Consider the following 13035-nt stretch of genomic DNA (forward strand, 5'->3'; position numbering starts at 1 on the left):
ATTTCAGCTGTTACGGACGCCCTCGTGTGAACGAGGCAGTCATTTTACGCGTCGTCATTTGACAGCTGTCAAACGACGACGCGTAAATTACAGGTCGTCTGCACAGTACGTCGGCAAACCCATTCAAATGAATGGGCAGATGTTTGCCGACGTATTGTAGCCCTATTTTCAGGGTATGTTCACACGGCGGGGGTCCGTAACGGCTGAAATTACGGGGATGTTTCAGCCTGAAAACATCCCCGTAATTTCAGCCGTACCGGCATGTGCAGGCGCTTGAACGCCGCGTCAATTACGGGCGTAATTAGCGCTGCTATTCATTGGAGTCAATGAATAGCGGCTCCAATTACGGCCAAAGAAGTGACAGGTCACTTCTTTGACGCGGGCGTCTATTTACGCGCCGTCATTTGACAGCGGCGCGTAAATATACGCCTCGTGTGAACAGACAAACGTCTGCCCATTGCTTTCAATGGGCAGATGTTTGTCAGCGCTATTGAGGCGCTATTTTCGGGCGTAATTCGGGACAAAAACGCCCGATTTACGTCCGTAAATAGGCCGTGTGAACATACCCTCAGACGTAAAACGAGGCATAATATGCATCGTTTACGTCTGAAAATAAGTCGTGTGGACCCAGCCTTGCTGTGTCTGGTCGTGTAGTGTGCGGAGCTGTGTGCAGCAGGTTGCAGGCAGCCAGGCCTCTGTGTACAGAGACATCATACATGGGCTGTGCCTGCGTCTCACCAATCCCCGGCCCATAAAGCTGGAGGTGGTTCCTCCTATTACAGCTCTCATTAGCCAGCTGCACCCCACAGCCTGACTTCACCATGCTGCTCTCAGCCTTCCCACTATCCAGACATTTCGTGCTCAAGAGGAAAATCTTTTCTTCCTGCTGTAGACAGGTCTCAGCTATGTCTTTGTTAATAAACCAGCCCCAGTATGCATGGCTGAAAGATCTAGGCCTGAAGGAGGAGAACGATGGTGTGTACAATGGTGCATGGGGAGGAAAAGGAGAGGTATGTGCTGCGGCTGCTGCTGCTAAATGTGGCTAGACTCCTAGAAGTGATGATATAAGTCGTGTCTCGTCAGTCCCTCTGTGTATAGCACACGTGACTGAGGATTACAAATATGCTGCAGAAATGTTTATTTTACTCTATATCTTCCCCTGGTTGCTGCAGCTTCATAGAGTCTCTAAACGTATACTTACATGCCACTTCGAGCAGCCCCTTTGCTTGGTTAAGCCTACGTAACCGTCTATATTTCTTCTTTTTAGGTTCCATTTCTGGTTTTGGCTAAAAAACGCATGCAAAATCTGCACTGTGGGAACCCAACCTTAGGGCGGATTCACACTCGTCAGATTTTGTTGCAGAAATTTACTGGGACTTAAAATAAGTTCCATTCGTCATCTGTATGGGGTTGTTTCTACAGCGCTTGCACGGATTTCTGCAAGTTCCCTTCAAATGAATGGAACTGATTTTCAGTCACAGAAGATTTCTGCAAAAAAAATAAAAAAATCCTCCATGTGTGACTGCACTCTTAGGCCAAATGCACACGGCGTGTATTTTCGTGCAGCAAATCCACGGCATAATCTAGTGCCATCAAAGTAAATAAGATTTTAAAAAATCTCCATAAATTGTTTTTTTTTTGCACATAAATTCACCTGCGATAAGTATTTTAAAATCCGCAGCATGTCAATTTATCTTGCATTTCTGCTTGAAAATTGTATCAGACTTTTTATTTTTATATGCACCAAAATCCGCAGCATAAACACGCACTATTAGGTGCGGATTTTATGTACGGAACAACCTTCGTATACCTGCGGTTTTGATGCAGATTTTCTACACAAAATTCTGCAATGTGTGTTCTTAGCCTTAGGGGAGACTTATTAAGATTACGTCAGTCGAAGGCCTTATTCACACGAACGTGTTATACGTCCGTGCTACGTGCATGATTTTCACGAGCGTCGAACGGACCTATGTAAGTGAATGGGGCCGTTCAGACTGTCAGTGATTTTCACGCAGGGTATGCCCGCTGCGTAAAACTCGCGACATGTCCTATACTTGCCCGTGTTTCGCACAGCACGCACCCATTGAAGTCATTGGGTGTGTGCAAATCGCGCTCGTCAGACGGAAGCACTTCCGGGTGCCTGTGTGATTCGCGCAACAGCGAAAGAAAGAGGAAGAATGAAAACAGAAAAGCACCACGTGCTTTTCTGCTTGTCAACATAAAAACAGAGTGTCATAATGATGCCGGCTGCGCGAAAATCACGCACCATATGCTGATGACACACGTCCGTGTGAATAAGGGTATGTGCACACGTAGTGACCAAAAACGTCTGAAAATACGGAACTGTTTTCAAGGGAAAACAGACCCTGATTTTCAGACGTTTTTTGAGCAACTCAAGTTTTTCGCTGCGTTTTTTACGTCCGTTTTTGGAGCTGTTTTCATTGGAGTCTATGAGAAAATGGCTCCTAAAACGTCCAAAGAAGTGTCCTGCACTTCTTTGACGAGGCAGTCATTTTACGCGTCGTCATTTGACAGCTGTCAAACGACGACGCGTAAATGACAGGTCGTCTGCACAGTACGTCGGCAAACCCATTCAAATGAATGGGCAGATGTTTGCCGACGTATTGTAGCCGTATTTTCAGACGTAAAACGAGGCATAATACGCCTCGTTTACGTCGTGTGAACCCAGCCTAAGGCCTAAAACTACAGTTCGTCATAGTGAAATGTGACAAATTTTTTTCAGAGGTGTGCGCCCCTTTAAAATTGCTGGACTTGCACCAGATTTATTAAGACAGATTTCCGCTACAATTTGCGCTATTTTCTGTATTTAATAATGATATATCTGTTGCAAACTTGCCGTCCCCTCCAGATTAAAACTGCCCATTTTTCTCACCACTTTCGAAAGTAAAGAGAGAAGTTGCAAATATGACGTGCTGTAATTTGCAACCTTTTTTTCGTGCCACAAAACCGTCAGTCACCTTTTTGAGATACAGCAGAATTGAGTCCAATGTTAGTAAAGATGATATACGAGCTGTACAGTGTTGTTACAACGTTTTCTTTTAGTGGAAATTCCTATTTTTCCATTTACAAATACGTAACCTCTAAATGCTCTCCTTTTTTTAAACTTGCGATACAAATTACTTCACAGGGCTCATTCAGGCAAACATGAATAACGTCCGTGTGCTGCGAAGGGAAAGCACGTGCAGCGCGCGCACACATTGATTTCAATGGGGCCGTTCACACATGCAGGAGTTTTCACGCAGTGTGTGTCCGTTGTGTAAAACTCACTGCATGTCCTATATTGGTGCGTTTTTCACGCACCTATCACCCATTGAAGTCAATGGGTGCGTGAAAATCACGCACAGCACACGGATGCACATTGATTTACGGATCAATTCAGTTGAAAAAAAAATATAAAGATGTGCTTTGCGAGTGCGAATAACGCATGACCTCGCAAAGAACACTGATGTATAACGGAACATATTCACGCGTGTTTCTGATGCGCTGTGTGAATGTAGCCTAAGACGGCCTCTGTAAACACAGGCTGTGTCCTATATTTGTGGGATAACCTGACTTGACCTCTTCATGTCCCAAGTTGCCTACTGCCTAACGTAATTTTACTTATTAGCCATACTGTCTTGTCCTTTGGAGCTAAAAGTTTATTTTATGTAGTTACTTTGCAGAGCTTTGAGATACAAGGTTAATAAGTGACTTCTTGGAGTTGCTTTTTCAAAATCCTCATTAAATTGCTAATTTAACTCGTTAGTGACCGGCCCATCGTCTCTTTACGTCGGTCACTAACGGGCCTTATTCCGATGCCATAGACTTTTTACGTCGTGGCATCGGAATAAATAAACAGAGCAGGGAGCTATCAAATCTCCCTGCTCTCAGCTGCCAGAGGTGGGAGCGTCCCTGCTCTGTCGGGTGAGATCGATATTAGTATCAATCTCACCCGTTTAACCCCTCAGATGCGGTGCTGAATAGCGTGCACTGCATCTGAGTGGTTTTGGAGAGAGGGAGGGAGCTCCCTATCATCCACTGACACCCAGCGATAAGATTGCCGAGTGTCTGTGTCTCCGATGGCAGCCGGGGGCCTAATAAAGGCCCCCAGGTCTGCCTGTGGTGAATGCCTGCTAGGTCAAAAAGTTTAATAAAATGTGAAGAAAAAAAAAGATGAAAAACCCACTTTTCCCCCTTACAAACTGCTTTATTATTAACAAACAAAATAAAGTAAAAAAGTTACACATATTTGGTATCGCTGCGTCCGTAACGACCCCAACTATAAACTTATTACATCATTTAACCCGCACGATGAACGTCGTAAAAAGTAAAATAAAAAAACATGCAGAAATTGCTGTTTTCTTTGAATCCAGCCTTAAAAAAAATGTGATAAAAAGTGATCAAAAAGTCGCATCTACTCCAAAATGGTACCAATAAAAACTACAAGTCGTCCCGCAAAAAAAAGCCCTCCTACCATTGCATCGGCGAAAAAATAAAAACGTTACGGCTCTTCAAATATGGAGACACAAAAACAAATGATTTTGAAAAAAAAGCGTTTTTACTGTTTTCAAGTAGTAAAACATACAAAAACTATACAAATTTGGTATCGTTGCAATCGCAACAACCCGCTGAATAAAGTTATTGTTATTTATACCACACGGTAAACAGCGTAAATTTAGGATGCAAAAAAGTGTGGCGAAATTGCTGTTTTTTTCTATTCCCCCCCCCCAAAAAAAGGTTAATAAAAGTTAATCAATAAATTATATGTCCCCCAAAATGGTGCTATTAAAAATTACAACGTGTCCTGCAAAAAACAAGACCGTATACAGCTATGTCGACGCAAAAATAAAAAGTTATAGCTCTTTGAATGAGACGATGGAAAAATTTTAAAAATGGCTTGGTCATTAACGTCTAAAATAGGCTGGTCATTAAGGGGTTAACCCCTCCGTGACCAGCCTATATTAGGACTTTATGACCAAGCTATTTTTTACGTTTTTCCATCGTCGCATTCAAAGAGCTATAACTTTTTATTTTTGCGTCGACATAGCTGTATACGGTCTTGTTTTTTTGCAGGACAAGTTGTATTTATTAATAGCACCATTTTGGGGTACATATAATTTAATAAGTTTTACTTTCTGGGGGGGGGATAGACAAAAAACCCAGCAATTTTGCCATTCTTTTTTTGCATCTTAAATTTACGCTGTTTACCATGTGCTATAAATATCCTAATAGTGTCAAATATAGGGAATTGTGCAAATACCCTCTCTTTTATTATTATATAGAGTGAGTAATGGGAACCACAAGGGTGTATACCACCAGTATTGTGCACATTTTTATTTTGGGGATAAGGATTGTGGTTCCTTTGGAAAGTTGAAGATAGTTAAAATAATAAACTTTATTAACAAATTGTATTAAAATTGTTTAAAAAGTATCCAATGTAGGTCAAATTAAATTCCAGTGCAGATGACCCCCTGTCCTACACCATGAGGGCACAATTAGCCCTATGAATAATTATCAATTGTTACTGTCATGCAATGACATAATCAGACCAGCCTGTTATCATTTATTAAAGTTGGTAGGTATATTGCTCTAAGATGAGCTGTATTGTTGGCTCTGTTATGAGTTGTGTCTGATATGTCAGAGTCTAATCACAGTGGCCCTTATTCCCAGTATGCTATGTTACATGCACTGAGTATATCAATGCTTGCTGTCATTGAATAGACCCTATATGAGTGTCCATTTGATAGGCACTATGTAAGTGTCTTGACGTCCTCACCACATGAATGTGAGAGACGACAGATAGCAGCACGAAAAGGTATCGGGCTAGAGAGATTTTGTTAGTCGCTGACAGAACTCAGTGCGCGCTGTCAGTGAGATAATCCGACAGCCCAAACTGAGACGGTATGTACCGATGACCACCGCTGCGATTACCAGCAGTGATACAGCAGCCCGTATGAAGGTGCACTATGTAAAGTGCCCTAACTATTGAATGCTTGCTGTGAATTAGACACAGAGTCAGTGTCTTTACACCGCTAGCCACCGCCGCAGAGACAAACAGCGATGCAGTAGCCCATGTAAAGCGCACTATGTGAAGTGCACTGATTGTTGAGTGCTTGCTGTCAGTTTGTGGACACAGAATCAGTGTCTTGGACGTTCTCACCGCTAGGACGGGAGAGACGATAGGCAGCAGCACTGTAAGGTGTTCGGGCTAGACAATTTCTATATACCGCTGTGATGACTCAGAGAACGTTGTCAGTGAGCTCACCTGGCAACGTCTGCCGAGACACTGACGCCGCTCTCCCTGGTGGGAGCGACGGCTGAGCACAAGATGAGTTGTGGACTGTTAAATTATATTGCAGACAGCAGTAGATAGAACCAGGACCTATTACATTGGTATGGCTAAAAACCCGACGCGCGTTTCGCCGGCATTCCGGCTTCCTCTTGGGGTGTAACCCGCCGGTTCTGACGCCCTTAAATACGGTAAGTGCTGATTGACAGCTACAAGGGCCAATAGAAAAACTTAATGTAACAGTGTGTGAATGACAGATGGATTAATTCCAATTGTTTGTCAAAAGGCTCAGTGTCATATGTTTTCAAAGAGACCAATTTTTATAGGAACTATGAGTTAATAATAAATGTTATACTGGATTTGTTTGTTTTATTCCATGTATAAGATGCATATGTATATATATCTGGAATATTGATTTCCATATCATATTGTTTTGTACAAAAACTGAGTATAAACTATCATGATGATAAATTGAGGTATTGGAGTGAGATACATGTGTAAAAACCTTTTTATTAAACTCTAGGTTGTAAACAGTGAATTAGTCTAAAATATGAACCACAAGATCTCGAGTTCATAAAGATTAATTACATTTCTTACAAAATGTGAAATACAAAGAATTTCACAGAAAGCAACCAAAGCTGAAGCTCTCATTTAGACCATATGGGTTGACAATTCATCTGAAAAATCCACTGACTTTCTCTTTTTAAAAGGGCTTCGTCCAAATTGCCCCCTCTGATGCCCATTGTAAGGCTGGGTTCACACGAGCACATTAACGTCCGTAATGGACGGACGTATTTCGGCCAGAAATCCCGGACCGAACTCAGTGCAGGGAGCCGGGCTCCTACCATCATAGTTATGTACGATGCTAGGAGTCCCTGCCTCTCTGCAGGACAACTGTCCCGTACTGTAATCATGTTTTCAGTAAGGGACAGTAGTTCCACGGAGAGGCAGGGACTCCTAGCATCGTACATAACTATGATGCTAGGAGCCCGGCTCCCTGCACTGAGTTCGGTCCGGTACTTCCGGCCGAAATACGTCCGTCCATTACGGATGTTAATGTGCTCGTGTGAACCCAGCCTAAGTTGACAAATTGCCCAGCCTTTGAGGTTTTTCCAATCCAAGTTATGATGTTGTTTGTAATGCCTGGCAATTGGGGTCGGGTTAAAAGGTTTGTTTTGTTACCTATCCAAGCGATTCTGAGATTGTTTTCTCGTGACACATTGGGCTTCATGTTCGTGGTAAAATTTGGTAGATATATTCAGTGTTTGTTGGTGAAAAATTTCAAAATTTTGAAAAAAAAAAAAAGCATTTTTCAGAATTTAAATGTATCTGCTTGTAAAACACACGGTTATACCACCCAAAATAGTTACTAGTTCACATTTCCCATATGTCTACTTTAGATAGGCATCGTTTTTTTTGAACATTTATTTTATTTTTCTTGGACGTTACAAGGCTTGGAACATAAACAGCAATTTCTCATATTTTTAAGAAAATTTCAAAAGCCTTTTTTTAAGGTACATGTTCAGTTCTGAAGTGGCTTTGAGGGGCCTATGTATTAGAAACCCTGATAAAACACCCAATTTTAAAAACTAGACCCCTCAAAGTATTCAAAACCGCATTTAGAAAGTTTTTTTTAACCCTTCAGGCATTTCACAAGAATTAAAGCAAAGTGGAGGTGAAATTTGCAAATTTCATTTTTCTTGCTGAATTTCAATTTTATAAAAAAAATTCTGTAACACAGAAGGTTTTACCAGAGAAACACTACTAAATATGTATTGTCCAGATTCTGCAGTTTTTAGAAATGTCCCACATGTGTCTCTAGTGCGCTCGTGGACTAAAACACAAGCCCCAGAAGCAAAGAAGGTCCTAGTGCATTTTGAGGCCTCTTTTTTATTAGAATATATTTTAGGCAGCATGCCAGGTTTGAAGAGGTGTTGAGGTGCCAAAACAGTAGGAATCCCCCAATAGTGACCCCATTTTGGAAACTACACCCCTCAAGGAATTCATTTATGGTTGTTACCATTTTGACCGCACAGTTTTTTCACAGTACCTATTTGAATTGGGCTGTGAAATTAAAAAAATGAAATTTTTTCCAATAAGATGTCATTTGTGATCAAAATTTATTATTTTCACAGGGAACAAAATACCCCATTTTGTTGCCCAATTTGTCCTTAGTGCGGCAATACCCCATTTGTGGTGATAAACTGCCGTTTGGGCCCATGGGAGGGCTCAGAATGAAAGGAGCGCTATGTATTTGTTGGAGTCCAGATTTTGCTGGATTGGTTTTCGGGTGCCATGTCGCATTTGCAGAGCCCCAGAGGTATCAAAGCAATGGAAACCCACCAGAAGTGACCCCATTTTGGAAACTTCACCCCTCAAGGAATTCATATATAGGTGTTGTGACCATTTTGACCCCATAGTTTTTTCACAGAACTTATTTGAATTGGGCTGGGAATTAAAACAAAATTATTTTTTTCCAATAATATGTAGTTTTAGCTGAAAATTTCTTATTTTCACAAGAAATAAAATACCCCATTCTGTTGCGCAATTTGTCCTGAGTGCAGCAATACCCCATTTGTGGTGATAAACTGCCGTTTGGGCCCATGGGAGGGCTCAGAACGAAAGGACCACCATTTGGCCTACTGGGGATTTTCTGGTGCGAAGTGATGTATGCAGAAGCCCCTGAGGTACCAGTTCAGTTGAAACCCGCAAGAAGTGACCCCATTTTAAAAACTCCACCCTTGAGGCATTCATCTAGAGGTGTAGTGAGCATTTTGACCGGAGACATACAACCCATAAACTGTAATGTGGGTTCTCCCGGGTATGGCAATACCCTCAATGTGGCTGTTAACAGCTGCCTGGGCACACAGCAGGGCTCAGAAGGGAAAGATAAGGGGGGATAAGCTGTGCGGAGTACATCAGGGTAAGTAAAATTGGGGTAAATTATAAACCAAGGGATGTATGATCAATTTTAAAACACTCTCTCATACAGAGCTCTGTTTTTTTTCCCCCTTTTAGCAGACTTTGCACCTCTTTTGACTTTTTCCTTTCTTGCCAGTTTGTGGAACTTCTCCTGGAAAGTTTTGCCCTTGTATGATGCGTGTGGCCTCGCTTCCAGAAGTACTGGGTGCCCCCCCCTTCCTGGTCCCTAAGGGTATGTGCACACGTAGTGACCAAAAACGTCTGAAAATCCAGAGCTGTTTTCAATGGAAAACAGACCCTGCTTTTCAGACATTTTTTGACCAACTCGCATTTTTCGCGGCGTTTTTCGCGCCGTTTTCGCGGCGTTTTTTACGTCAGTTTTTGGAGCTGTTTTCATTGGAGTCTATGAGAAAACCGCTCCAAAAACGTCCAAAGAAGTGTCCTGCACTTCTTTTGACGAGGCTGTATTTTTACGCGTCGTCGTTTGACAGCTGTCAAACGACGACGCGTAAATAACAGGTCGTCTGCACAGTACGTCGGCAAACCCATTCAAATGAATGGGCAGATGTTTGCCGACGTATTGTAGCCCTATTTTCAGACGTAAAACGAGGCATAATACGCCTCGTTTACGTCTGAAAATAGGTCGTGTGAACCCAGCCTTAAGATTAGGTTCTTGATAACCACCTCTTGAAATTCCAGGAAAGTTCCCCTCTGGCCTGTACATCGACGTAGCACGTACGCATTGTACAATGCCATCTGTATGATGTGCACGGCCAGCTTCTTATACCACACCGCATGGCGCTGCAGGGCTTCAGGACTTGATCTGACAAGTCCACCCCTCCCATGTACCTATTGTAGCCCAGGATGTAGTCTGGTTTGGGGGTCTCTGTACTGGTACCTCGTACAGGTACATGGGTACTGGTGTGGCATCTCTCTTGTCTTGTACTTAAAACACTATGTTGCTGCTAGATTGTGCCCTGCTCTCACCCCTTCTTGTTTGCCCTGCAGAGTCTTAGGGAGGCCTCTCAGATTTCTTCTAGCAGTGCCGCATGCCACAGGACTGGAAGCGAGGCAGTTGAAGAGTGGGACGCTGGTATAAAAATTATCCAGGTAGAGGTGGTAACCCTGGTCCAGCAGTGGGTGCACCAAATCCCACACAATTTTTGCATTAACTCCCAGTAAGGGGGGGGGGGGGGGGCATTATGGGGGTTGAATACTGGTGTCCTTCCCTTTTTATATATCCTAAATTTGTAGGCATACCCTGATGCACTCTCGCACAGCTTATACATCTTCACACCATACCTTGCCTTCTTACCCGGCAGGTACTGGCGGAATTGAACACTCCCTTTAAAATGTACCAAGGACTCATCAATAGAAATACACATCTCGGGGGTGAATGCTTGGAAAAACCGGGCACTGAAACCAGAGGCGTGGCTAGGTTCTCCAGCACCCGGGGCAAAGATTCAGTTTGGCGCCCCCCCCCCCTAACATCTCCTTCCCCCTCGCCGTGTTTGTTTTCTCTACCAATCGACGTGTCATTTCTTTTTATGTAACGCGAGCATAAAATTATTTGTACATTTGTACAAGTAATATGGTTCTATACACAACACCAGAACCAAGCTCGGTACATATATACAGCCCCAGCACAAATACAGCTCAATTTAGTGCAACCCCTGCCGTATAGGTTTGTACGGCGTAAAACTACAGCTCCCAGCATTGCCCGAACAATGATAAGGATATGCTGGGAGATGCCGTTTCACAAAAAATAAATCCTATCATAATCACACCCCCCATCATCTCGCTGCAGATCACACAGTGACTACATTACTGATTAGAGGCAGAGTGAACATTTACATTAAGTTACTCACCGGTGACGTCTCAGATTCTAGTTATTTTTCTCCATTTGGTCCAGATCTCTATGATGACTTCTCCCGGTCACAGACCATTTCTGCAGTTTTCCCGCTCAGATGTCTTCAGCTTCTCACTTTTCCAACATTTCTGCACCTATAAATAAATATAAAGTTATCATTATACCACACACTACGCCCCTAAATATAATAGCGCCATACACTGCACCTCTAATTATAATAGCACCATACACCGTGACACACACACACACACACACACACACACACACACACACACACACACACACACACAGTGCCCCCTGTAGATAGTGCCAGCCATAGAGCCCCCTGTAGATAGTGCCTGCCATAGAGCCCCTGTAGATAGTGCCCCCATATAGACCACCCCTGTATATAGTGTCCCACAAATAACTCCCCCATAGTGCTCTACAGATAGCCCACCCTTGTATATAGAGCTCTACAGATAGCCCAACCATGTATGTAGCCCCCCTGTAGATATAGCCCACCCCTGTATATAGTGCTCCACATATAGTGTTTCACAGATAGCCCACCCCTGTATATAGCCCCCCTTGTACATATAGTCCACCCCTGTATATAGTGCTCCACTAGATAGTCCACCCCTGTATATAGTGCTCCACTTGATAGTCCACCCCTGTATATAGTGCTCCACAGATAGCCCACCCCTGTATATACTATGTACAAGGGTGGGCTATCTGTGGAGCACTATATACAGGGGTGGACTATATGTACAAGGGGGCTATATACAGGGGTGGGCTTTCTATGGAGCACTATAGGGGGAGCTATTTGTGGGATACTATCTACAGGGGTGGGCTATATCTACAAGGGGACTATATCTACAGGGGGGCTATATACTGGGGTGGGCTATCTATGGAGCACCATATACAGGGGTGGGCTATATCTACAGGGGGCTATATACTATATAGCCCACCCCTGTATATGGTGCTCTATAGACAGCCCACTCCAGTATATAGCCCCCCTGTAGATATAGCCCCCCTGTAGATATAGTCCCCCTGTATATATAGCCCCCCTGTAGATATAGTCCCCCTGTATATAGCCCAGCAGATATAGTCCCCCTGTATATAGCCCAGCCCTGTAGATATAGTCCCCTGTATATAGCCCCCCTGTAGATATAGTCCCCCTGTATATAGCCCAGCCCTGTAGATATAGTCCCCTGTATATAGCCCCCCTGTAGATATAGTCCCCCTGTATATAGCCCAGCAGATATAGTCCCCCTGTATATAGCCCCCCTGTAGATATAGTCCCCCTGCATATAGCCTCCCTGTAGATATAGTCCCCCTGTATATAGGCCAGCAGATATAGTCCCCCTGTATATATAGTCCCCCTGTATATAGCCCCCCTGTAGATATAGTCCCCCTGTATATAGCCCAGCAGATATAGTCCCCCTGTATATAGCCCAGCAGATATAGTCCCCCTGTATATAGCCCCCCTGTAGATATAGTCCCCCTGCATATAGCCTCCCTGTAGATATAGTCCCCCTGTATATAGGCCAGCAGATATAGTCCCCCTGTATATATAGTCCCCCTGTATATAGCCCCCCTGTAGATATAGTCCCCCTGTATATAGCCCAGCCCTGTAGATATAGTCCCCCTGTAGATATAGTCCCCCTGTATATATAGTCCCCCTGTATATATAGTCCCCCTGTATATATAGTCCCCCTGTATATAGCCCCCCTGTAGATATAGTCCCCCTGTATATAGCCCTGTAGATATAGTCCCCCTGTATATAGCCCAGCCCTGTAGATATAGTCCCCCTGTATATAGCCCCCTGTAGATATAGTCCCCCTGAATATAGCCCAGCAGATATAGTCCCCCTGTATATACCCCAGCCCTGTAGATATAGTCCCCCTGTAGATAGACACCCCCCGTAGATAAAGTCCCCCGTGTAGACAAAGTCCCCCCCCGCAGATACAGCCACACG

At 43.6% G+C, this 13035-nt stretch overlaps 1 protein-coding gene across 1 annotated transcript in view; it reads left to right on the forward strand.

Moving 5' to 3' along the window:
- The first annotated feature begins 751 nt into the window (after positions 1-751).
- Positions 752-13035, forward strand: part of ALDH7A1 (aldehyde dehydrogenase 7 family member A1) — a 75281-nt gene continuing 62997 nt past the window's right edge. Inside the window, exon 1 of the mRNA XM_075836069.1 lies at positions 752-1010. Within this exon, the coding sequence (XP_075692184.1) occupies positions 822-1010 (189 nt within the window). The 5' untranslated portion in view covers positions 752-821. The remainder of the gene's footprint in view (positions 1011-13035) is intronic.

The sequence above is a fragment of the Rhinoderma darwinii genome, chromosome 1 (genome assembly GCF_050947455.1).
Source record: "Rhinoderma darwinii isolate aRhiDar2 chromosome 1, aRhiDar2.hap1, whole genome shotgun sequence".
NCBI lineage: Eukaryota > Metazoa > Chordata > Amphibia > Anura > Rhinodermatidae > Rhinoderma > Rhinoderma darwinii.